The following is a 26,990-nucleotide window of genomic DNA, read 5'->3' as shown; positions in this document are numbered from 1 at the left end:
GAGACAATGGAGATGGAGGTAGCAGGACAGATGGACAGACATGGAGATAAAAAGAGAGAGAGAGGGAAGGAAAGAAAGACAAACAAAGAGACTGAAACAGAAGGAGAGAAGAGGAGCAGAAGGAGAGAGAGAAAGAGAGAGGGAGTATGATAGATGGATAGATATTGAAAGGCAGATGGAGGATGGAAGTGCTAAATGAAGGAGAGAGGAAAGAGAAAGAGTGATGAAATGATGTGAAAATGGCGGGAAACTCGAAGAGCACAGCAACAGAAAACATGAGAAAACAGCACAACAGACAGGAAGCGCAGATAAAGAGTGAAGGAGAGAGAGAGATAGATATAAAGAGAGACAGAGAGAGAGAGAGAGAGACTGATTTGATGGATAGTGTGTGAAAATGATGGGTGACTAGGAGCCTGAATAATCTGTCTGGTCTCCGTGGAAACCAGGGGACAAGGTGGAGTGGCGCCTCCTCCTCTTGCTGTAGGTCACAGATGATCCCCACACATACTGTACACGACACAAAACACACACACACAGACACACACACACACTAACATATCTCACATCTGCACTCTCAGAACACACACTCCTCAACACACTTTCCTTCACAAGTTCTAATTTGATAAGATCTGTATCATTTGAAAACAGCCGTTCTAACTAATTATTATATAATAAACATCTCATTATCGTCTGGATTAATAACTGGACTGTGTTGACAAACAAACACTAATTTACCATTTGCAAAATGATTTTGATTGACAGAACTCCTCGCTGTTAATCACTGCATAGCAACCATGACTGACTACATCTGTCTCTGCTATGTAAAGTAATAAATCCAGTAAGTAGGCGACTGGTTATGCCAAAAAAGTGTTGCAATCTGGTGGAGACATCCAAGGAGTAACTGACTATCATATGCGATGTCTCCCCAGATCATCACACCAACAGCTGGGGCAGTGTGTCACTTCACAAGCTTCAAAGGAAGGATTGAAACGCTCAACACGAGGCCTTCATACTCCATAAAACATCCATTTGTCTTTAGATCCCAAGCGGTTTCAGTCCGTATCAGTCCAGGTTTCTCATTCATGACACCACTGCAAACAATGGTGGCGTACTTTAGCTCATGGATGGCTTAGATGACTATCAATTCATGGAAACAACCATCCTCCTGATTTCTGATCTTTTGAGTGCATCATAGAAGCATTTTGAACGGTCAACGATCTCTCACCAAGAGGTACACTACCCAAAAGTAGCCTATGAGACAGACAATGAAGCTGAAACACTTGTCATTTTAGTGTGGGAGGTTTCATGGCTAAATTGAGGCAGCCTGGTGACCAATCTTCATTAATTACACATTGTGCCAGTAAGAGCCAAGTGTGAAGGTTCAATTAGCAGGGTAAGAGCACAGTTTTGCTCAAAATATTGCAATGCACACAACATTATTGGTGACATACCAGAGTTCAAAAGAGGACAAATTGTTCATGGTGCACGGTGCTGGCGCATCTGTGACCAAGACAGCAAGTCTTTGTGATGTATCAAGAGCCACGGTATCCAGGGTAATGTCAGCATACCACCAAGAAGGACCAACCACATCCAACTGTGGACGCAAGAAATGCCACCAGATATGAGCTGAACCAGGAGGAAGATCAGACTCACAGCTCATTGTCAGAATGAGGAACAGATTCATATGTACGCCTAAGGTAGGATGAACATTATCCAGGTTACTAATTAATTAAAAACATTCTGCGGAAAGATAAATATAAATATTTATGTACTCATACGTGAGCCCTGCCATCCGCCGCATTACTCTCGTTTAGGTCTGATAAATGTGCACCCTAAAACACTCAGAGATCTGCCAAGAGCATTTTATAATATTTTTTAATATTTTCTATTAATCTTGACAGGAAGCATATGGACTGTATTTCTATAAAGTTTTGTGCCGTTGTTCCTCATTAGGCTAAACAAAATGTTCTGTAAACTTTGCCCAATTTTAGAACAAAAGAAAAAAAAACATATATAACAAAAAATAAACATACCAAAAATGTAAAACAGTCCAAGGGTCAAACACAGCAAGTCAATATCAATATCAATATCGGTAATACAAAAACATTGTCACAATGAGCAAACAAACACAGGCATGAAAATAACGCTTTGTAAAGTGGATGAATCAAACAATACACTGCGAGAGAGGGTGTACATATAGTGAGGTGAACAGGTAAAATCAATACTCAGGTGATTTCTCAGGAGATGACTTCCTGGTAGTGCCATGTTCAGTGTCATGCGACCGGTTAAGGGAGTGACGTGATGTCATTGTGAGGTGCATTCTGGTTATTGTAGTTCGGAGGCTGGAGATAGATCGCAAGTAGAGCTGAGTGTGAGAGAGACAGGACCGTCCTCGGGTTGCACAAATAAAGTGGATTGCACTAGAGAGTTGCTAAGCAATTGCTATTGCTCCTGATAGTGACCCTTTCTTTCATTAATGGTTTGGAGAATCAGTCTCCATACCTACATATAGGCTTAATTTTATTTCAGTGATTCAGACAGGTAAGTGAATACTTATTGAAAAATAGTGTATTCCAAAAAAATCTATCAAAAACCTAAAAAAATAAAAGAAGAATCCATTGTGCAAACATAAAAAAATGACTGAGGATCAACAGGTCAATTTATGCCATGTCTGCAGTCCCACAGAGCCAATCTATTTCGAGTCTAATTATACACAACTTCATTTATAATTTGAAAACAGAATAATTAACTTAATACCACCTAATTATCCACTCGATATCATTCGCACTATTAACTGGATTGCGTGCACAATTAATAACGGATATCATCTGCAAAATGGAAGCGGTTGTTGACTTTTTAGTCTTGAGTTTCTGTCGCAAATAGTAACACTGACTGCTGATGTTTCTTTCTGCGCTTTTGATGACTCAAACAATTAATTACTGAAAATACACTTTTCACATGAATCATCTTCCTTTCCGTTTAACTTGCTGCACCGCCTACCGGCAAGAAAATATAACACTTTGTTGTGCTAATCCCAGTAATAAGCAATGCATATTGTTAGACTGTTGATTACGAACGGAGGTATATAATATCTGTGCGCTGCGCAATTATGCAAATTGTTTTCACTTACCAGAGAACACTGCGCTGTTGCTCCACATAAGTGGGTTTTGAAAGGAGCGTTCCTTTGTAAAAGTGCAGCACTCTCCCGTTTCCCTCATTCCCGCTCACTCGCTCATATCTAATTGGGAGCTCTCTGTAATTAGCAGAGATTTGTGTTTATTTAAATGACAGTGTATCATTGTGCAAGGATCACAGCATCCACAGAAAGCAGCAGTTAGCATGCGGCTCAGATTGCAGCTCGCTCTGCACTTCCACTGAGACAATTCTGCCACAGTAAGTGGCGGTGTGAGCGGGTGCACCTGCAGGATGGGTAAAATGCTTCCCCGACGAAAGCCCGACGAAAAACTCACAGGAACGCTTAACTGACCTCTGTGTGCTTGATCACACAACAACACTAGCAGCAAGGCCAGCTAATGAAAAACTTTAGCACATAACTAACTTACAGTACTTACAGCACCTGCCTGGTTTTAATCAGCTATTGCAGCACTTCTCAGCTTGGTAGCACAGCTTGATAAACTTTAACTGCACTACCTACAAGTTAGTTAAGTAAAGCTAAGCTAAGTAAACAAATCTGTAATTCTTAAAAAAATAAACACATTCTTAATCTACACAGATTTCTCTCCTGAAAACTGTTTATTTGGGTCAGTAAAGCGCTTCTGTTTATTTACAGTAACTAAGTCTACTGTAAATAAACAGAAGCGCTTTACTGACCCAAATTTCCAGATTTCCACAAAGGCTGGGAGCAGCAGTATTAGCATTAGCAACTAACTGCTAGTAAATGCCACCAAACAGGGCTACACTGAGGAATCCTGAGTGTTCTGGTAAACCAGGGAGATATTAGCAAGCGGTTCGTGCCTTGTAGATTGTTTAAAAAAAAATACCTAAATTTCCTTCGGGATAAATAAAGTATCTATCTATCTATCTATCTATCTATCTATCTATCTATCTATCTATCTATCTATCTATCTATCTATCTATCTAAAAACAGGGTAAATATGCAGACTACAGTCTGATATACTTACCTCTGAATGACGACAGAGCTAGCGCTTAACACGGTTAGCGACTAATGCTAATGCTGCTCCAGTAGTGCTAGCCAGGGTTAGCAGCGGGCTACAGGCTGATAATATTCACCTCTGAGTGGTGAAAGAGCTAGCGCCTAGCACAGTTAGCAGCTAATGCTAATACTGCTCCAGTCTTGGTGCTCAGAGAAAACTAAACTAAAACTCCTTTAGTGGATTTACTGCTCTTTACAACCTGAATGGTAAAATCCATACATAAAGGTGCACTTGATTATAAGGTGCACTGACAATTTTTAGGACAATTAAATGATCTTAAGTGCATTTTATAGTCAGAAAAAATACGCTATACAATTTCAGGATTTATGTATCTACTGTGACTGTAGAATAACCCTTATTTATAAACAAAAAATAACGAGAATATGAGGGGAACCTTTTTTATGCTTATTCTGGTGTGTAACCTCATGTGAGTGTAGGTAGCCAAATTTCGACAGGAGGCAAAATTCAGCACAACATCTGGAAAAAAATGTTATCCAAACTGACAACATGCCAGCATGTAGGGTGAGTCAGACACAGCTGAGAACAGACGTACGTAGGTGTAGGTGTAAGGTGAGGTTTGTACTGACACCCCTTTCTGTCTTCTTCTTCTTCTTCTTCTCAGTGAGAGATCTAATCAGGTACAACCACTCCTGTAATGCCCTCCACTCACCCCTACAAAATGCCACCCTGAGAGGCCACTCACATCACCCATAACTAAACCCATCAATGGATGAACCTTTTAACTGCTATTGTTATTCAGATATTGCCATTCAAACATAATAGTGATTAAATGTGCTATATCTCAGTCTGAAACTACAGAAGGTAAAAGGCTAAGTAGCCATCTGTACCTGACGGCAATTCAACATACCACCACTTAACCTACTGAACAACAGGTGCACAGCTTTTACTATACAAACCTCTTTTACTTAATTTCCACATTATTATATGCTTAAACATCAGGATTCTGCTCATTGTGAGAAGAATTCTAAACGGCCAACATTCTATTCAGAAACTAATCAATTATATAGATGTATTACATACAGACTGATCTATTCTAAGAGTGTTTATTTTATTGTTGATGATTATGGCTTACAGCTTATGAAAACCCAGAAGTCAGAATAAAACAAATATATATAATATTATATAAGACCAATTGGTACTTTTGACAGTGTGGGCAGTGTGCCAAGACCTGCTGGAAAATGAAATCCGCATCTCCATAAAAGTTGTCAGCAGAGGGAAGCATGAAGTGCATCACTGATTGGTGAAACTTCAAACTAGACCTCAAGCAGCTTGGACTGTGTGTCTCTCCACTCTTCCTCCAGACTCTGATCCCTTGATTTCCAAATGAAATGTAAAATTTACTGATGATCAGTGATGGTTTGGAGAGTCATGCTGGTCATCTGCTGGTGTTGGTCCACTGTGTTCTATCAAGTCTATGTCAGTGCAGTGTTTTCCTTGAAAATCTTACAGCATTTCATGCTTCCCTCTGCTGACAACTTTTATGGAGATGCGGATTTCATTTTCCAGCAGGACTTGGCACCTTGTCCACACTGCCTAAAGTACCAATTGGTCTTAATAAATAATATTCCACATTTTTAAGTCATAATCATCAACAATAAAAGAAATAAACACTTAAAATAGATCACTCTGTGTGTAATACATCTATAATATATGAATCTCACATTTTTAACTGAATTACTGAAATAAAGTAACTTTTCAATGCTATTCTATTTCTTTGAGACGCACCTGTACAATCACAATTTATTGTGTGTGTATTTTTCAAACAACTATTTCATAAAATACTAATAACAACCACAATACTGTGCTCATAATATACTGTAGGTACAGCCTTTTCACACTTAAGTACGATTTTATTGGTTGTAAAAAAAAAATAGATGTGACTTTCAATGCTGCGGAACCGTCACAAGTCTGACACGTTCTTTGCCTTGTGTGCTTTATGAACAGGGCTATATAAATGTGTATATTTGTGTGCTTAGTATTCAGTATGAAATTTTATTCTTTATTTTGTAAAAAACTTGCATAAAGAACACTCAAGGTTATGTACTATCACAGATGTGAGAGGATCTATAGTACTGTCATGATAGTTACATTATATCATATTTGTTTATTCAGGTATTAGGTATATTTAAAATGTTTTATTCCAATTGTATTGCCTGTGCTATTTTATATCATTATATCAATGGCATACATTGATATTAAAATAACATTACAGATTTCACAACTAATTTTTAAACTAATTCTGCGCAACATACTGCACTTTCACTGCAGACATACAGGGGTTGGACAATGAAACTGAAACACTTGTCATTTTAGTGTGTGAGGTTTCATGGCTAAATTGGAGCAGCCTGGTGGCCAATCTTCATTAATTGCACATTGCACCAATAAGAGCAGAGTGTGAGGGTTCAATTAGCAGGGAAAGAGCACAGTTTTGCTCTAAATATTGCAATGCACACAACATTATGGGTGACATACCAGAGTTCAAAAGAGGACAAATTGTTGGTGCACGTCTTGCTGGCGCATCTGTCTTTGTGATGTATCAAGAGCCACGGTATCCAGGGTAATGTCAGCATACCATTAAGAAGGACAACCACATCCAACAGGATTAACTGTGGACTCAAGAGGAAGCTGTCTGAAAGGGATGGTTGTATCCAAAAAACATTTCATGGCAGAATTCAATGTGCACCTCAACTCTCCTGTTTCCACCAGAACTTTCAATAAATTATTGTGGTCTAAAACCAGGTGTTTCAGTTTCATTGTCCAACCCCTGTACATAATAATATATACATTACATATTACAAACAACAACAGAACAGGAGGAAGAAAAATGTCATAAATAGCCAGAAGCCTAATCCCCCCCCCCCCAACCCCCACACATACACCCCACACTAACTGCTAGGGTCAGATCATCTAGAATCAATAACAATAAACACTGCATGAACAAACAAGGATAGCTGAGCGTAAATGTCAGCTGTGGAACACCTTTTACGCTCTGCCACAAATCGGAAGTGTCTGACAGCGTTTACAGCTCATTTCCTACTATCTCCACGCAGAAAAAAACACTGTCAGAGCTTTATTACAGTTGCCATTTCGTCCTTGGCAGTCTTTTAGCGTTGCGATTCATATATCATTGGCTTCTCATTTCAAGAAGCTTATCGGAGGGCACTTCTAATAAGTTCTACACTCAGGACAGTCATGACTGATCTGGACACAGGCCATTTATGCCCCTGGACCAAAGTGAAATAAAAGTAACAGGATTTTTTAACGGAACTTAAATTACTCCGGTCTGCTGAGGGTGTAAAATATCTGCACTCCATCTGAAGCAAATGACTGAAGATAATAGCCTGAATACAGAGTCATCTAAACAGCCATTAAAATGCTGCTGCAAATCGCTCAGGCCATCGAAAGGAAGTGGGAGAGTCTGCAGTCCATTATTAGGTCATTATCTTATTATTTGAATAAAAAGAAATACATTTGTACTGTGCTTTTCTGTGACTACAGTCACTGTAGGCATTGATGTAGTAAAGTTCTGTGAGATGTTATATAGTGTTCTATAAGCATTTACTTGGGGGCCCATGCGAGGGGTGGTAAAGTTCAGTGAGATGTTTTGTGGGATGTTATGGGAGAAGTTTATGAAACATTATGTAGAGATCTGTGAAAAACTGTGTGTGGTTCTGTAAGACGTTTTGCAAAATTCAGTGAGAATAAATGTGGAGTTTTGTAAGCAGGATTATAGTGTTCTATGAGACAGTTAAGTTGGGGTCAGTGACAAGTTTTACAGAGTTCTGTATGAATTGTCTGTATGAAGGTCTGTGAGATGTTTTGTAGAGTTCTGTAAGAGGTAATGTGGGTATCTGTGAGATCTTGTGTGGGGGTCTTGAGAATTTAGGTGGGGGTCTGTAAAATTATGTGGAGGTCTGTGAGACATTTTTGTTTTGTATAGTTGGAGTCTGTGAAAAGTTTGATGAAGGTCTGTGAGACGTTTTGTACAGTTGGAAGAGAAGTCATGTGGAAGTCTGTAAAAACGTTATGTGGAGCTCTGTGAGATGTTGAGACGTTTTTTTGTATAGTTTGAAGAGAAGTCATGTGGGAGTCTGCGAACAGTTATAAGGAGATCTGTGAGATGGTAGGATGTTTTGTATAGTTGGAAGTAAAGTCATGTGGGAGTCTGTAAAAATGTATGTCGAGGTCTGTGAGATGTTGAGACGTTTTGTACAGCTGAAGGAGAAGTCATGTAGGAGTCTGAAAAAGTTACGAGGAGGTCTGTGAGATGTTGAGACGTTTTGTATAGTTGGAAGAGATGTCATGTGGGAGTCTGTAAAAAGTTATGTGGAGGTCTGTGAGATGTTTTGCATAGTTGGGCGATTAGTCTTGTGGAAGTCTGTAAAAATTTACATGTAGGTCTGTGAGATGTTGAGACGTTTGGTATAGTTTAAAAAGAAGTCATGTGGGAGTCTGTTAAAAGTTATGTGGAGGTCTGTGAGATGTTTTGTACAGCTGAGAGAGAAGTCATGTGGGAGTCTGTAAAAAGTTACGAGGAGGTCTGTGAGATGTTGAGACATTTGGTATAGTTTAAAAAGAAAAGTCATGTGGGAGTCTGTGAAAAGTTATAAGAGATCTGTGAGATGTTGAGATGTTTTGTATAGTTGGAAGAGAAGTCATGTGGGAGTCTGTGAACAGTTTTAAGGAGGTCTGATAGATGTCTTGTACAGTTGGGAGATTACTCTTGTGGAAGTCTGTAAAAATTTACATGTAGGTCTGTGAGATGTTGAGACGTTTGGTATAGTTTAAAAAGAAAAGTCATGTGGGAGTCTGTAAAAAGTTATGTGGAGGTCTGTGAGATGTTTTGTATAGTTGGGAGATTAGTCATGTGGGAGTCTGTTATAGTGAGTTATATGTGCTTCTGTCAGATATTTTGTAAGCTATGAGAAATGATGTATGTAAGCTTCAGTGAGACACTGTGTGAGGTTTTATGAGAAATTCTACAGGCTTGTGTGAAATGTTTTGTGAGATCCTATGAAGTGAGAATTGAAGTGAAATAGGACTGTGGGGTTTCATGACAAGCCTGAAATATCTTTCCGGATTTTATGAAACATGAGTCTTTGTGAGGGGTTAGAAGGGTGGGATGTGTGGAGATCTGTGAGAAGTCATGCGGCGTCCTACCAGAGGTTTAATGTAATTCCTTCTGTGCTTTCGCGGAGGTTCTGTAAAGGCTGTGTGAGAGGTTTTGTGAGCTTCATTGTTCTGGCTTACCTTCTGCTCCCTGAACTCTGAGGTGAAAGAGGGGCACAAACAGGATGATCCCTATGGCCAACCACCTCACTAGCCACGAGCCCCTCCTCATCTTCACTCACTCACTGCTGCCTGGCCACCTGAGAGAAAGAGAGAGAGAAAGAGAGAGAAAGAGAAATGACATCCTGTAAGAATTCTGAGACTTCATTCAGAAAACAATTTACTGTATATCTTGCTGTATATCACACATACACAAACCCGCAACGGCAACAGACTCTGCTGTCACAAACTCTGCCCTGAACACAGTCAATAAGTTCCCCACGACGGCCTTCATTTCCATACAGACTCAATCTGCGAGAACACAATAAAGTCAGTGTTAACCTGGTGGGATCCATGAGAAGGAAAATTGGGTTCATGTTGCTGCCAAAACAACACGACAGAAGCAGCGAATGAGATTGGACGGTGCATATGCAGAGATTATATAAACGTGCTGCTGGGAAAAGTCCAAATCCTAAAGTCGTTTTTCCAAAATCAAAGTTTAATCTACTCGTTCCGAGTATCTGATGCACGATGACAGATCGCATTCTGGCAGCGCACGCAGACAAATGCGATTACGCCGTTCGCTTTTTAGCCTCGTATCCCGACGCCGCGCGTGCTTAGTCTCAGCTGTCTCAGCAGATGCAACCTGCATAATGTAAGTGATGTGGAGATAAGCTTAAAGATGAGTGTTTGGACTCGATACGCCACCTATATTCACACCGGCGCTTCCCGGACTCCGCCTAAGGCGGCCGTAAGCCGCGGAAGCTAGTTTAAAGCCGCCAGGAGACGCGACTGAGGTTCCGTGGGAGTCAAAACAGTTGTCTAAATGCGACATTAGTCCCTCCTCGCCGCTTCTATCACTGTTTAATCCCAATAGAGCTGCTCTCTGGAGCCCTGCATATGAAACATTAGCATTCTTGTTTTGGAATTTCCACAGAAAGCTCGAAAAAAAAAAAAACAACGCTGACAAAAACATAGCGTAGCTACAGAACCAGCATGTCAAACGAAAAAAAATAAATAAATAAAATAAGGAACCTCCCAAACACTATCTCTAACTTACTCACTCTCTCTTTCTCCCATCCTCTTTCTCTCTCTATCTCTCTTTCTCTCATTCAGACTCTACTTTGAAGCCCAAGCTGATGCTGTTTCTTCAGTTTCTTCTAGCAGGGGGAGTGGTGTAAGCTTGGGATGCAGCAGGCCTTTGATCAGTTTCATCCACAAGAGACTCCAGGACACAGGACTAAGGATTTCACTCCACAGAGAGCAAAAGCCTCACACACACACACACACACACACACGTAGCATCACACACAGTATCACAGTAATGGTGGAGAACTGTGGAAATCTTTTTTGTCCTTCATCATACCAGCCAAACCTCTGCTCCACACAAAGGCATATCCAACTATAAAATACAGGACAGCACTGCAGCACTTCATGCACCACACCAACCAATCACAAAGTGATTTTTTTTTTTTTTTGGTTTTGATCAACATCCCCTGAGTACTGATTCGTTGCCCCTGTGACTGATTTTCCAGTTGTGTTTGACCCGTGTCTTTGTCTCTGTTGCTTTGCTAAGTATTGCCAACTCCTATTATGGTTAGGGCTGCAACGATTAGTCGATATAATCGACAATGTCGACTACCAATTTCATTGTCAACTACTTGTTAATTTTGTAACAGTACCGCATTACACAAAGTGCTGAGAACAGAAGAAACTTGGTCTGGTCTGTGTCTGCAAAAGTGCCCAAACACAACAGATTACATATTTATTCACTACATATCAGTACTCTCCACATTTAAACAACAAGTGGACATTTAAGTGCCTTTTAAATCTCATGTTTAGCTGTTTTCCTGTTGTTTTTAAAGATGGAGGACATGGCAGAAATAATCGTTGACAAATCGACTATGCGAAGAAATGATCCTCAGATTAGTCAACTATCAAAATAATCATTGCAGCCCTAGTTATGGTATACAGTTTCTGTTTATTTTCTGCCAGTTCATCTCCAGAGCCTCTCTTTAATTCTTTCTCTCTTTGCTTTTATTCCTCTTGGTCTGGTTGAATTTACTGTTGTGTTGACTCATAGCTTGTTCAATTAGTTCCAGACTCTTTTTTTTGGCTCATATCTGCTTTGTTTGCCATCATGTTGCTTTTACTAAGGTTGAGCTCTGGTTCCACTTGTGAGCTCTTCTGAATTAACTCCTTTTACCTTTTATATCCACAAGCATCTGGTCATTTCCTCTAACGTTATACAAACTGGACTGCTCTTTAAATGAGGCACAACACAGAGCATTTATTATTATAATTTATTATTATTTATTTATTTATTTATTCATTTGCTTATTTTTACCGTCCACACTTTGTGTTAGAATTGAATGTAGGTCCTCAGTGATTTACTGGGAAATACATGCCGGATAATAGAGAAATATAATAAAGAAATAGTGCATGGTACTTAAACATAGTGCTGGGCGATACAACGATATCGATTTGTTTCGCGATAATTTTTCCCACGATGACGATGATAAGCCTGGGCAATAGAATTCGATAAACATTCATTCCCATTTCCCGTGTAAGTAGCGCCGCGAACGGGCGCAGCACGTGATCACGCTGAACTGCATGCTCTTCCAAGTACCACTGGGGCTGGATCTGATCCAAGTCCTCCCATAAGTCCGCAGACCAATGAAAACACAACGTAGGAGGCGTTTGAACAGACCCAGCCGCACGCTCATCTTTGCTCAGCTGGAGGACCGCGTTTAATCAATAGCAGGTTACGGGAAGATGGCCAGTAGAGAGAACCCCGAAAGCGAAAGTGAAGAGGAGGGTGAGCCATCTGCTCTTGATGACATTGTTCCAAAGAAAGGACGTACCACGTCCAATATATGGAAGTGGTTCGGATATCTTAAGTCCGACCAAGCGCAGTTAAGCCCAAAATGCAGAATATGTCGCCGTGCAGTGCAGACAAAAACAGGAAACACTACTAATTTGTTTCATCATTTGAAAAAATATCATCCTGTCGAGTACACAGAGAGTGTAAACATACGTTCAGGTGCCGCTAGCCAGCCGCTAAGCCATGGCACTAGCCAGCCATCGAGCAGCGGAGTATCTCCAAAACAACAATCAATTGTGGCGACGTTTGCCTCAATTACCCCTTACGAAACAAAAACGAAAAGGCACCAGGAGATTACAAAAGCGGTCACCTATTTCATGGCTAAAGATATGATGCCGCTTAGCACAGTGGAGAAAGAAGGGTTCAAGAACCTAGTGAAAGTACTTGACTCAAGGTATCAACTACCCGGCAGAAAATATTTTTCACAGACTGCGCTGCCGCTGCTTTATGAGGAATGTCGAGCAAAATTGGAAGCCGAGTTAAAACTTGTGAGACACTTTGCTACTACCGCTGATATGTGGTCAAGTCGAACATCTGAACCGTACCTTAGCCTCACTGTGCATTACATCGACGAGGAGTGGAATTTGCAAAACAGATGTTTGCAAACGGCGTTTGTCCCTGAGGACCACACAGCAGAAATAATCTCCCACGCGCTCGAGGACGCACTCGCATCGTGGGGTCTAAGAGAGGAACGACAGGTCTGCATCACTACTGACAACGGAGCGAACATTGCTAAGGCAGTCTCACTTAAAAAATGGACTCGCCTGCAGTGCTTTGGACACCGGCTGCACCTAGCAATTGGTACGTTCTGTTATATTATTATACACGTTTAATCATTTTATTGTATTTTAATGAGTATTATTGTGATATACTATTGTAATTTGCTGCATTAGCCTGCATTCAGGGAGGGGAATAATCAATTTATTGAATACCATTTTATTAAAAATCCTAATGCTATTGCAATTTAATATAAGCAACAGAAAAATAATATAAAGGGTCTATTATTTATTAGTTTTATTAGGTAAATATTCATAGATTTTATATATTTGTCTCCTTGTACTTATTTTACATGCCAAAGAGGTGTGTGTGTGGGGGGGGGGGGGGGGGGGTAATTGAGTCCAATAATCACCAAATACATATAGTCATCATTAATAAAACAAATATATTGTGTATTTGTCCTGTAGAGAGAGGTGGGAGAGACAGCAGAATACAAAGAGCCATAGGTGTGTGTAAGAAGGTGGTCAGTGCCTTCTCTTTCTCATGGAAAAAACAGAAAGCTCTAGCAGCTGCTCAAGAGGAACTCAATTTGCCCAAGCACAAACTTGTCACAGAATCCCCTACCAGGTGGGGATCCCGTCAGAAAATGGTAGGAAGACTTATTGAGCAAGAGAAGGCTATTGTAAAAGTCCTCTCTACTGATAAGAAAACAAGGCACCTTGTACCCACCTGGCAAGATGTGGACATCCTAGAGTCTGTCCACAAGGCTTTGAGCCCGCTAGTGAGCTTCACAGATGCACTCTCTGGAGAAACATATGTTAGTGTATCCTATGTGAAGCCTGTGTTGCACCTCCTCAATGAGGACATCCTGAAGCCAGATGCAGACGACTCAGACCTCACAAAGAGCATCAAGACTACGGTAATCAGCTATTTGAATGAAAAATATGATGAAGCTGCGACCGATGACCTTCTGGACATAGCATCCCTACTTGATCCTCGGTTCAAGACCCGTTACGTTAAAGAAGACAAGGTTAATGGGATAAAAGCTAGAGCCATGGCTGAAATGTTACATGAAGGACTGAACAACCCAGAAGCTGATAGCACTTTGAAATCCACAGAAGATGAAGGAGGAGATGCTACACCAGCTAAAAAGCAGAAGATGACACTGGGGAGTTTTTTCAAGAAGCCTCATGCAGTCACAACAGCTGGCCTTACAGAACAAGAAGCTGCTGAAGCTGAATTGAATAACTACCTGTTAGCTCCTGATGCTGATAGTGAGACCAGTCCTTTGGCATGGTGGAAGATTCACTCAACAACATTTCCAAAAATGAGCCTCTTAGCTAAGCGTTACCTCTGCATACCTGCTACAAGTTCACCATCAGAACGTGTGTTTAGCACAGGAGCAAACATTGTAACATGCAAAAGAGCATCTACAAAGCCAGAGGCAGTGGACAGATTAGTGTTTTTGGCAAAAAACCTGTAGCACAGCAATTGAGTGTAGAGTAAGAGGATCTACAATACATAGGTCTTTCACTGATTTTCACTGACCTGCATCAGTATCACATCTATCAAAATGTTGTTTTTTTTTTGCAACAAGTTTTTCAGTTTTCTGTTTGCTGTTTACAAGCATTCTAAGGACATTCTAATGGGATAAGTGCAGTATGTTAATAATTCAGAATTTTGTAGTGGAAGTGGTTTTTATATCTTGTTTATTTATTTTGTAACACTGTTATATTTTCTACTTCTTAAATGCTTGAAATTGTAATGCCCAAATAATATTTTCAGGACACAGATAACATATTACTATATTTTGTTATGTTAATGTTATAAGTCATTTTTCATTATCTGGGCAGGGAAATCAAAATGCTAATTTACATTGAACTAGTGAATTTTTTTCTCGTGACTTTTTGCATACTGTGTGCATGTATATTATGTTCTGTAATAAATATTTTATAGACATTTGATGCATTTGGTCTGCATTGTTACAAAATTTATATTGGGATAATTATCGAGATACAGAAAAAATTATTGTGATAAAACCTTTGTCCATAACTCCCTTATTCTCTCACTAATGAGTAAAAACAAACCTTTAAGTGTGACAGAAAGTGATTTGATTTATATCGTGATACATATCGATATCGACTGATATGGAAAACTATATCGTGATAAGATTTTTTTCCATATCGCCCAGCTCTACTTAAACATCTTATTAGCCTCAGATATCTGTGCTTTGGTCAAACGTCAAATGTGCTTCGAGTAGTGTTAAATGAAGCTCAAAACAATTTAACTAGTTGTGTACTGTAAGGCAAACGTCATTACAAAGTTGCAAAATATAGTTACGTAAATAGTGCTCTATATAGCCCCCCCTGAAAAAGTGTTGGAACAGTATGGTCAATTATTTTATGTTCATACACTTAGGGAATCTTTTTTTTTTTCAAATTTAATTTTATTTACTTATTTATTTCGGATTGTTTAGTAATTTTTCAGCAATTTAATTTTATTTATTTTATTTTTTTTAATCTATGCATCCTTAACTGCAACTACACAGACTAGAGCATAGTTGCACTGTATCAAAAAAACACTGTAGTTTTTCAAATACATTTTGTTTACTATTTACTATTACACATTACTAAAGATGTACAGATATAGAATATAGAATTGTAGAACTCATTCTAGGCCTGTCACAATAGCTTATTTGGGGGAAATATATTGTTCCAGAAATAACTGATAAATGATACAACTGTTATCGAGATAAAATTCAGTAATGTCAGTAACACACTGAGCACTATACTTGTGATCATTAAGTAATATTCATGCACTGGGAAAACGGTTAAACCTCCTCAATGAATAAATCTATTTTAAGCAGACATTCAGCAAACACATTCTAAATAATGGGTTCTCCTCACAAAGCAAACATAATTGACAATACTGAGGTCAACAAAAAATGATTGAGGTCATGGCCATATATAGCACGATGAGTCAAAGCATAATTATCGGACAGGTCTAACTGCATCCATTGGTTGTTTAAACCCCTAGGAAAGGAGTCTGATGAGAATTGCTCTCATTTTCTGTTCTCAAAGTGTTTTTGGGGTAATTTTGTCACAGCTCTCTCGGTTCGCCGATCATACGCCGCTGCTGATTTCTTTGGCCGACCTGTTTGGTATCTAGTTGTTGGTACACCAGTGCTTTCTTTCTCTTTCAGGACATTTTCCAAATTGTTGTATTGGCTGTGCCCCATGCTTGCAAAATGGTTCTGATTGATTTTCCATATTTTTCAGCTCCAAAATGGCTTGCCGTCCTCCCATAAACAGCTTTCAGGACATTATGCTGGTTTGTCCTATTTAACAACAAATACAGTCTCCACAGGCAAACACAGAGCTCAAACCAAGCTAATGAAGCTAAACCTGTAACAGGAAGAAACACCCAACAGTCACATGTTGCTTTGGTTTTGATTACTTATTGTTAAAAAAATCTAACGTTATGTTCTCTGCAACAGGATAGTCTTTATTTCATGAATTTCAGACTAGAGCTGCAGATCTCCTGGTCTACCTCACCATATTAAACCACTCAGTCGGTTCTTCACACCAGATATTCCCAGAATACCACTGAAAACTGCCATATGCTGCAATGTGAGGGTGCTTGTAGTTCTGAAAACTGGTTAGAGGAAAGAATGATTTTATAGAGACATTAAAACAAACTATATGGGTCAGATTAAGGAGGTTCACATTACAAACCATGTTGCTCAAACCGATTTTTTGTTCAGATCAGATTTGGCGGTTCACATTTACAAATGTAAGTGACCTGTAAGTGACCTGTGTGTAATGTGAACAGATCTGTCCCTGAAACACCTCACATGCTCACACCTTCTTCACCAACAACAAAAGACGTCATATTTGAGAGATAACTTGTAGTTTTATAAAGGGAAATGATGTTAGCTAAATGTTAGCAGCTCATATGTGGAGCATCTTTTGCTCAAGTAGAGTAAAAACACCTGGTCTGACGTAAATGCTCCGGTAGAGGAGGTGAAAAAAGGTCAGGAGGTTTGCTTTTGCTGTTTTTACAGCTATAGCTAAACAGCTGCACCAAGAGATGTACAAGTACGAGAGAGAAGCACATAGCACATGAGTAAAAGCAAAAAGACGAATGAATTCTGATTTGACAGTTCACATTCATGTCGCACGGATCGGATATGTATTCGATTTAGGACCAGATGTGAAAGAGATTTAAATCTGATTTGAAAAAAAAAAAAAAAAAAAACAGTTTTACACAGCCATGAAAAAATCAGATCTGAGCCACATTGAGCAAAAATCTGATTTAAGTCACTTCAGCCTGGTTACGTAAATATAGCCATAGACTATATCAAGTCAAATCAAGCCAGGTCAAGAGTCTTTTATTGTAATTTCTGTCTCTGTGTGTTCAGGAATCTGACTGCCTGGTGGATGAAGCTGTTGCAGAGTCTGGTAGTGGAGGCTTGGATGCTCCAGTATCTTCTGGAGAGTCTGTGTGAGTGTTGGGTGGGGTCGTCCACAATACTGGTGGCTTTGCGCATGCATGATGTTCTTGGATGCCCTCACTATCCACTGTAGGGTCTTGCGATTTAAGATTTTGCAGTTCCCAAACCAGACTAAATTTTCCTTTCAATGGCAAAATCATTTTTTAAAACAATGTATAGTTCAAGACTGAGCCTAATCCCTGTCTGTTAAACTGCCCCTTACAAGTTCTAGATAAAAGTCTAGAACAGTGTGTCACAACTTAACCCATCAAAACTACAGACGTATGTGGCTAAGCTAGATAACAAGTTAGAATTATTTTAACGACATATAAATACTTGACTAGGAACACTATCCTTGTTAAAAAGTATTATAAACGTACAAATTTTAGATGTAGCAACAGTGACTAAACAGGCTTTTTTTTTTTTTTTAATTTTTTTCTTATTCTATGCAAGACCATTTTAGTGCTTCAAATAATTCAAGCAGTTTTAAAATAAATCCTGCTATGGAAGTGGCTTTAATGCAATGGCCAGTCAGTGAATAGTATATGAGCAGGGGATCTGGTTAATTAGAAGTATATCAATCCATATCAGCGCCTGTTTGTTTAATTTATTCCGAACTACATCCATCTCAGTGTCTGTTAAAGCTATTAAGCAAAACAATAGGGTAAGCATTTTTTCTTAGTAAGATTTCTCACACCCAGCTCTAGAGGTTCTCAGGTCAACAACTACATTACCCAGAATGAACCACCCGCTGACATCACGCACTCACCTGATCACGTGACACCTCACCTGCTTCCTCCAGGAAGTCCTGAATACTGATTACTGGCACTATAAAAGAGCACTCCACACAAACACCCACGCCGCGTATTGTAGGTTCTCCTCATTACAAAGCGTTCTATATCTCTTGTCTCAGTTTATCTTGTGTATGACCTTGCCTTTGTTTTCTCGACGCCGATTATTGCCTTTGCCTCTGATATTGGATTGCTTGTGTATTACCTGGACTGTGTTTTCACTACTGCCTCTTGGATTACCTCTGACATTGGATCTCTCGTGTATGAACTCTGGACTGTCTCTCGTTTATGGTATGGTTTTGTCTACATTGCTCTGGTTTCTGGTGATTAACTATTACAGGTATTACATCTGTTTATTTTTATAATAAACATATATTTTTATCAGTATCTGCACGTGTCTGCAATTCTGTGCTCATCATGACAGAATACGCGGCCGTACAAGATCAGATAGCAGATACTGAGGCTATTAGATCTGGTTTAGCCAACCAGGGGAGGCTACTCGGTCAGCACCAGCAAACGCTCGCTGGTGTGACCCAAGCTGTTTCTGAGCTAGCCAGCCAACAAGCTACACAGCAGCAACAACTTTCGGAGCTGCTAGCTCACCTCAGAGGCTTAACTGAGCCTAGCCCTAGCCCGTTAGCTGCCCCCCGTTTGCCCAACGCTATTTCATCTGTGCCTGGTTTTTCTGTCTCTAAACCGGAGATTTTTGATGGGGATCCGGAAAAATGCAGCGGTTTTCTTTTACAATGCTCCGTGTTTTTCAGTAATTCACCGCCCACAACCGATAATGCTAAAATCGGTTTTATTATCTCCCGGCTTTCTGGTAAGGCACTTGAGTGGGCAACAGCTATTTGGGAGGAAGTTTCAGGGGCTAGTTACACTGATTTTTTGACTATTTTTCGCTCGGTTTTTGATCATTCTCGCTATGGACAGTGTAATGGAGAACTTTTGCTGGCTCTCAAGCAAGGTCAGAAGCCGGTGGCTTCCTACGCTTTGGAGTTCCGCACTCTTGCAGCTGGTAGTGGTTGGAATAACGCAGCTTTGCTTAACGTATTCAGATGCGGACTCAACCCTGACATACAGAGGGAGTTAGCCTGCAGAGATGATTCGCTAACTTTGGATCAACTCATCTCACTTTCGATTCGTTTGGATCAACTTCTCTCGCGCCGCCCCAAGACCAGCTCTCACACTCTACACACTCCTGTGACTCTACCCCGCACCCCCACATCAGAGAAAGCTGCGCTGTCTGCCCCTGAGGCCATGGACATCCAGAAAACCCGGCTAACTCCAGAAGAGCGACAGCGCCGGATCCGGCTTCGTTTGTGCCTCTATTGTGGTGAGGGCGGTCATTTCAAGGCTGAGTGTGGTCTCCTGACCCGACCTGTGAAAGCTCCAGCCCTGGGACAGCGCGTGGAGAGCAATGTGGTACGTAAGCAAAACACAATTTTTCGTTCCAAATGTTTCTCGTTGCCCGTAAATGTTATGTTGCCTGATGGTATGCTCTCTGTCCCAGCGCTTATAGATTCCGGGTCGGAAGGGAACTTCATCAGTCTGGACCTGGTTAAGGAGCACGGCGTACCCACCCGAGAACTTCTGCGTCCATTATCCATTCATGCTGTGGACGGGAAGACTGTGCGCTCCAAACCAGTCACGCTGCAGACGCTACCCATCAGCCTACAAGCCAGCGCTCTTCATTTTGAGGAACTGCCACTTTTCATGCTTCCCAGCACCGAGCACCCTGTGATCCTGGGCATGCCATGGCTCAAGACCCACGATCCCACCGTCTCCTGGCGCGATGGGGATATCACGGTTTGGTCTTCTCATTGTCACAAGAACTGTTTAGCTTTAGACAGCCTTATCATTCAGTCCACTTCTGTGGAGAGCCCTGAAGTTTCTGATTCCCCTGTTATTCCCCCTGAGTATTCTGATTTTTTGGAAGTGTTTAGCAAGGTTAATGCCACTAAGTTACCACCTCATCGCTCTTATGACTGTGCTATTGACCTAGTGGAGGGTGCCTCTCTACCCAAAGCTAGAATTTATCCCTTCACTCTTGATGAGGAGAAGGCGATGGAGGATTACGTTTCTGAAGCTCTAGCTCAGGGTTTCATTCGCCCGTCCAAATCGCCAGTCGGATCGGGTTTTTTCTTTGTTAAGAAAAAGGACAGGGGACTGAGACCCTGTATTGATTACAGAGGCTTAAATGCCATTACTAAGAAGTTTGCGTACCCATTGCCCCTCATTCCTTGCGCTCTTGAACAACTGCGTAACGCCACATATTTTACCAAGCTCGATCTTCGTAGTGCGTACAATCTGATCCGTATTAGGGAGGGGGATGAGTGGAAGACAGCATTTACTACCACTAATGGCCACTATGAATATTTAGTTATGAGTTATGGTCTCGCTAACGCCCCTGCAGTGTTTCAGTCGTTTATGAACGACGTTTTCCGAGACATGATTGGCAAATTCGTCACCCTTTTTATAGACGACATCTTAATTTACTCTCCCGACCTTGAATCCCACGTGCAACATGTTCGCTCGGTTCTCCAAAGACTTCTGGAGAACGATCTTTATGCTAAAGCCGAGAAGTGCGACTTCCATCTTCAGAGAGTCGCATTTCTCGGCTATGTTATTAGCTCCCAGGGAGTCCTTATGGATGACTCCAAAGTAGATGCCGTAACTAGCTGGCCCGTTCCTCAGTCCATCAAAGACCTACAACGTTTCTTAGGATTTGCAAATTTCTATAGACGTTTTATACGTAATTTCAGCAGTATAGCTGCCCCACTCACTGCGCTCACTAAGAACGCCACCAAGGTCCTAAAGTGGTCCCCTGAAGCTGACTTAGCATTCCGCAAACTAAAAACTGCTTTCGTTTCTGCCCCCATTCTCATGCACCCCAAACCTGAGCTACCATTTGTAGTCGAGGTCGACGCTTCAGATACTGGCGTGGGAGCAGTTCTCTCACAACGCAGCGGTTCACCACTTAAACTCCATCCCATAGCCTTCTTCTCACGAAAAATGTCACCAGCTGAGCGTAACTATGGGATAGGGGATAGAGAGTTACTGGCTGTCAAACTTGCTCTAGAGGAGTGGCGTCACTGGCTGGAAGGTGCTGCACATCCATTCACCGTACTAACAGATCATAAAAACTTGGAATATCTCCGTACAGCTAAACGCCTAAACCCCCGTCAAGCTTGTTGGTCATTATTCTTCTCACGTTTCAATTTCTCTATCTCGTTTCGACCCGGTAACCGTAATACTAAGGCTGACGCTTTATCTCGTGTTTTTAGCTCCCCAGACGACACATGCCACGCTTCAGAACCTGAATACATTCTGCCACCCACTGTAAAAGTGGCTGCCATTAGATGGGAGCTCGATGATCTCATTCATCAGAGCCAAGTTAACACACCACCTCCAGAGGGCTGTCCTCCTCACAAGATTTATGTACCCGAACAATTTCGCGATCAACTCATTGGTTGGGCTCATGCTGCCCTTACTTCTGGTCATCCCGGCGTTACACGTACACTACAACTGATCTCAGCTCGTTATTGGTGGGAAACCATGCGAGCTGATATACAAGCGTTCGTAGTTTCATGTTCAGTCTGCGCACAATGCAAAACACCCAAAGCCCTTCCAGCTGGTAAACTATGTCCTCTGCCTGTTCCTGAACGACCTTGGTCGCACATTGCTGTAGATTTTGTTACGGATTTACCCGAATCAGAAGGTTACACTACCATCCTCACGGTCGTAGACAGATTTTCTAGGGGTGTTAAATTTATCCCTTTTCCTGCACTACCTAATGCTCTTCAGACAGCTCAAGCTATATACACACACATTTTCAGACATTCTGGGGTCCCGGAGGACATTTTGTCAGATAGAGGTCCTCAATTTACTTCCCGGGTATGGAAATCATTCTTTGAACACTTAGGTGTACACGTGAGTCTCACTTCTGGGTTTCACCCCACTAGCAACGGTCAATGTGAGAGGGTAAATCAGGAGTTAGGTAAATTTTTAAGACTGTACTGCTTTAAACATGCTACAGAATGGTCACAGTATCTGATTTGGGCTGAGATAGCCCAAAATTCCCTCATTAACTCCACATCTGGTCTCACTCCCTTTCAGTGCATTCTGGGTTATCAGCCTCCGTTGGCTCCGTGGACAGCGTCGTCCACTGAGATACCTGCTGTTGATGACTGGATGAAGCGGAGTGAGCAGGTGTGGGAGGAAACGCATCAGCAGATTTCGGAGGTGTTACGCAAGTATAAGGAGCAGTCCGACAGACACCGTGGTACCACCCCCCAATACCAACCCGGAGACAGGGTGTGGTTGTCGACCCGGGACTTGAGGTTTGAGGGGGCCTGTAGGAAACTGCTGCCTAAGTATATTGGCCCATTTAAGGTTTTGTCTCAGGTTAACGAGGTGACTTATAAGATTGAGTTACCTGCTCAGTACAGAGTGCATAACTCGTTTCATGTCTCTCTGCTCAAGCCTCTTGTCCCAGGTCCGTTTGCCGAGGGTGTTCCTGATGACGTGCCGCCCGCGGCAGTGGAGGGGGAGGATTCGTCTACCTATGCGGTTCGAGAGGTGCTGGATTCACGCAGGCGTGGCGGTGTGCTCCAGTACCTCATAGACTGGGAGGGTTACGGCCCTGAGGAGCGTTGCTGGGTTGCCGCCGGTGACGTGCTGGATCCTGCTCTACTGGCCGAATTTCATGCCCGTCACCCTGGAAAACCTGCTCCTAGACCCCGTGGGCGTCCCAAGCGCTCACTCTCTTCTTCGGCTCCGGTGCGTCAGGGTCCCCAGTCTCGCAACCCCTGTCTGTCCGGCACCTCTGTGGCTACGCCTGGTCCTCCCGCCTGTACTCCCTGCCCGTCGGGTGGACGTCGTCGTGGTCGTCCCCGTTCCGGCTCCGTTCCGACTCCCTTGGGGGGAGGTACTGTCACGTCTGGTGCTGTTAGCTCCTCTGTCCCTTCCACACCCAGCTCTAACGGAGGTTCTCAGGTCAACAACTACATTACCCAGAATGCACCACCCGCTGACATCACGTGACACCTCACCTGCTTCCTCCAGGAAGTCCTGAATACTGATTACTGGCACTATAAAAGAGCACTCCACACAAACACCCACGCCGCGTATTGTAGGTTCTCCTCATTACAAAGCGTTCTATATCTCTTGTCTCAGTTTATCTTGTGTATGACCTTGCCTTTGTTTTCTCGACGCCGATTATTGCCTTTGCCTCTGATATTGGATTGCTTGTGTATTACCTGGACTGTGTTTTCACTACTGCCTCTTGGATTACCTCTGACATTGGATCTCTCGTGTATGAACTCTGGACTGTCTCTCGTTTATGGTATGGTTTTGTCTACATTGCTCTGGTTTCTGGTGATTAACTGTTTTCTGTATCAACCACATATTACATCTGTTTATTTTTATAATAATCATATATTTTTATCAGTATCTGCACGTGTCTGCAATTCTGTGCTCATCATGACACAAAATAAGCAATCACAAAGTCTTAATGAGTGAATTAAGACTTAAATCAAGCAAAAATCACTTATTTAGGTGGCTTTGGATACAAGAATCAGAATAACTGGTGACTGGTGAACAAAATAATATTGCACTTACAGTGCTTAGTAAAACAAAAAAAAATTAAAAATATGATTTAATGTCTTGAAATTACTAAATTTGACTTGCTAAGTGTTTTTTGCAGAGTGAAACGCAGCACTGAAGAAGAATAAAGTCATTTTATCACAACTCCACAGAGCTCACAGTTCAGTTAAGAGTTCAGGGCTGAAAACTGAATCTTAAACTAACACTTTGCCTTTTATGTACCCAGTTATTCATTTGCATATGCATTTTGTAACATATGTAACTTGGAAAGCTAAGTGTTTTTTTACACTTATTATACAGTTCAGGAAGAAAAAGCAACATCAAAGTGAAGTAAGAATTTTCCCTTTCCCATTCATTTTAGACTTGACCACAAAATATCCGTTTATTAACGAAAATAAAATGACAAATAGTTTTTTAATTGTTTTTTTTTATTTTTGTCTCAGATTCCTCATGCTGGAGTGAAAAAATAAACAATAAATTAATTTTATTTTATTTTCACACATTTGTCAAAAAGGTATTTTAAGACATTTTTAATTTGAGTCATTTTAATTCAGTTTTATTTTCGGGTGGATCTACCTCCCTTATTTACAGAACTTCAGAGTTCTGCTGAAGTTGAATAACACAGTCGCATTGCTATCATCAACAAGTTGGCACTCTGACAATGCTAGAGCAACCAACCAGCATGAAACCCCTAATAATGAGGGGTATTTTTGCACACTGAAGTGAACTAATTACATTGTCATCCAAATTCCAGGATGCAAATGATTTTCTAAAAATGTCAAGCCTCCATTTCAGCAAAACATGTCGCTGAGATTGTTTACGCATCAGTAAGTCATTAATTATTAGGTAAAAGCATAAAAATAGTCTTTTATTTGTTCTAATCTTCCCAGTAAACTTTTTGAAAAAAGTATTTTAATGACCTTACATTAGACATTACATTAGAAATGGAAGTAAATCAGTTTCTATGAGTGAATTTCATATAGAGCACAGCGTAAAAACACAGATGAGACCTATGAGATATCCTGGACTCCTCAATTTCAATGTAACAACATTGCAACAATTCAAATGCACTCCTCTGCATACTGATAGCTTCCTATTTCTGCAAGGACAGGTTTGTGCATCTTTTTTTCGCGTCCTGGGAGATGGAAGTTCAGGTCTCTTGGCTGCCATTATAAATGATAAGGCCCTATGGGATCCATTTTCATGGAAGCGCAGAGGATTTGGTGGAATTAAACACATGAAAATGGTTCTTGCACATGAAAAAAAAAAACTGAATTTCCATATAAATGTGGAATCCCACCCCTCACACACACACGCACACCATTAAACATATATAAAGTCTCTGACCATTTTGCAGAAGTACTGAAGTGATGTAATAAATGCATAAAGAGCATCAGCTACACTGATTTATATTCTTTTATACACAGTTAAAAACGTAACCTTACAAAAATGAGTTTATGTCGTATCAAGTAATTGACCTGACTTTGGGCAACTCCAATATATATATTTTAATAGAACTCTGGCACTGGCTGGTTCATTTGTTGAATAATCCCAGTTGAATACTTTCTTATTTATCCTAATAGGTGCTCACAAGAAAGTGAGCTATTGGGAGTGATTTGATGATCACACAGAGCAGATATTAAATGGTCACATGTAAGGCTATTACAAATTTGGAGAAAAATGATGCCCCTTCTCAATTAGCACAGCTGGTTTCTTGGTTTTGTAAATACTGTAAATTTTGTTTATTTGGGTGAGTAAAGCGCTTCTGTTTACTTACAGTAAGCTTAGATTTCCACTAAGTTTGGGTGCAGCAGCATTAGCATTAGCATTAGCAACTAATCGCTAGCGCTAGCCAGCCGGCAGCACTACACTGAGGAACTCTGAGTGTTATGAGTGTTATGGTAACACAGGGCAATAGTAGTTAGCAGTTCCTCCCACATAGCTTGTTTTAACACAGTAAATGTGCAGAATACAGTCTGATATATTCACCTCTAAACAGCAAAAAAAAAGCTAGTGCTTAGCGCAGTTAGCGGGTAATGCTAAAGCAGCTACTGCAGTGCTAGCAGAGGGTAGCAGCAGACTACAGGCTGATAATACTCACCTCTGAACAGCAAAAGAGCTAGCTTTAGCAGCTAATGCTAATACTGCTGGAGAACTAAACTGAAACTCCTGTATAACTCTGTACTTCAGCAGAGTGGCTTTACTGCTCTTTACAACCTGACTGGTAGAATTCATAAATTTAAGGATTTTACGTGCACCATATAGTGTATAAATAAAGTAAGTTTATTTTTTTTGCTAGTAAAATACATAAAAATAATAGCAAAAGATAGAATGTTTTCATACACTTATAATAGCCATAAATGTCATTTAATTATTGAACACAAATTATACTTTTTAGGGGTTCTACTGTGCAATAAAAAACATGCATTTGAGTTTTTTTTTCATAATTTGAATATTGTAGCTTCTCTGTACACTGTTTAAAAGGTCATCAACAATAAAAACACTACAATTAATTGAAATAAACTACTGTTTTAAAATATACACACTTCCATTTAAAGTTAAGATCATTTTTCCCATCTGCTGTAAAGTTACTATTGTGGAAAGTACTAATGTTTTTAATTGGACACATATCTAATATTCGGCTAAATTATCTATTGTCATCACAGATAAAACATTAAGTTCAAAACACAGTTACTGGTCAACAGGACACTCAGGGGCTGAGACAAAAGACAAGGCTCTTTTGTAGATCAGGTAAATTGAATTCGGGTGAGTGGGGTGGGGCCGGTGATCGGAGCTCCAGTGACGCCCCGGAGCGCTGCTGGGCAGGATTGAGGGTGCATTGAGGGGTCGGGGGGCTGACACCCATAATAAGTTACACCTTGACCATATATATGCCTTTAGTAAACTTGAAAAAGCTTCTGTCACAATTCTGGTTTCCAGTTTCCAGGCACAGCCTCTCCATTTTGATATTTAGCCTCAGAGGACAATGCTACCACTCCCATGCTTAACAACTGATAGTGGAGTTCTTGAGGGTA

General features: G+C 40.8%; 2 protein-coding genes across 4 annotated transcripts in view; one reads left to right on the top strand and one right to left on the bottom strand.

Moving 5' to 3' along the window:
- Positions 1 to 26,990, bottom strand: part of pcdh15a (protocadherin-related 15a) — a 512,848-nt gene that overhangs the window by 301,684 nt on the left and 184,174 nt on the right. For all 3 annotated transcript variants that reach the window (XM_049481098.1, XM_049481100.1, XM_049481099.1), the window contains one exon: positions 9,447 to 9,565. In XM_049481098.1, the coding sequence (XP_049337055.1) occupies positions 9,447 to 9,537 (91 nt within the window). In that variant the 5' untranslated portion in view covers positions 9,538 to 9,565. The remainder of the gene's footprint in view (positions 1 to 9,446; positions 9,566 to 26,990) is intronic.
- LOC125802991 (E3 SUMO-protein ligase ZBED1-like) lies at positions 12,240 to 16,566 on the top strand. Its single transcript, XM_049481611.1, has 3 exons — positions 12,240 to 13,149; positions 13,533 to 14,339; positions 16,562 to 16,566. Exons 1-3 carry the CDS (start codon positions 12,240 to 12,242, stop codon positions 16,564 to 16,566), a joined length of 1,722 nt encoding a protein of 573 aa, XP_049337568.1.

This window comes from Astyanax mexicanus, chromosome 7 (assembly GCF_023375975.1).
Source record: "Astyanax mexicanus isolate ESR-SI-001 chromosome 7, AstMex3_surface, whole genome shotgun sequence".
Classification (NCBI taxonomy): domain Eukaryota; kingdom Metazoa; phylum Chordata; class Actinopteri; order Characiformes; family Acestrorhamphidae; genus Astyanax; species Astyanax mexicanus.
Note: the sequence above shows the minus strand (reverse complement) of the source record. Positions and strands in the feature narration are given on the sequence as shown.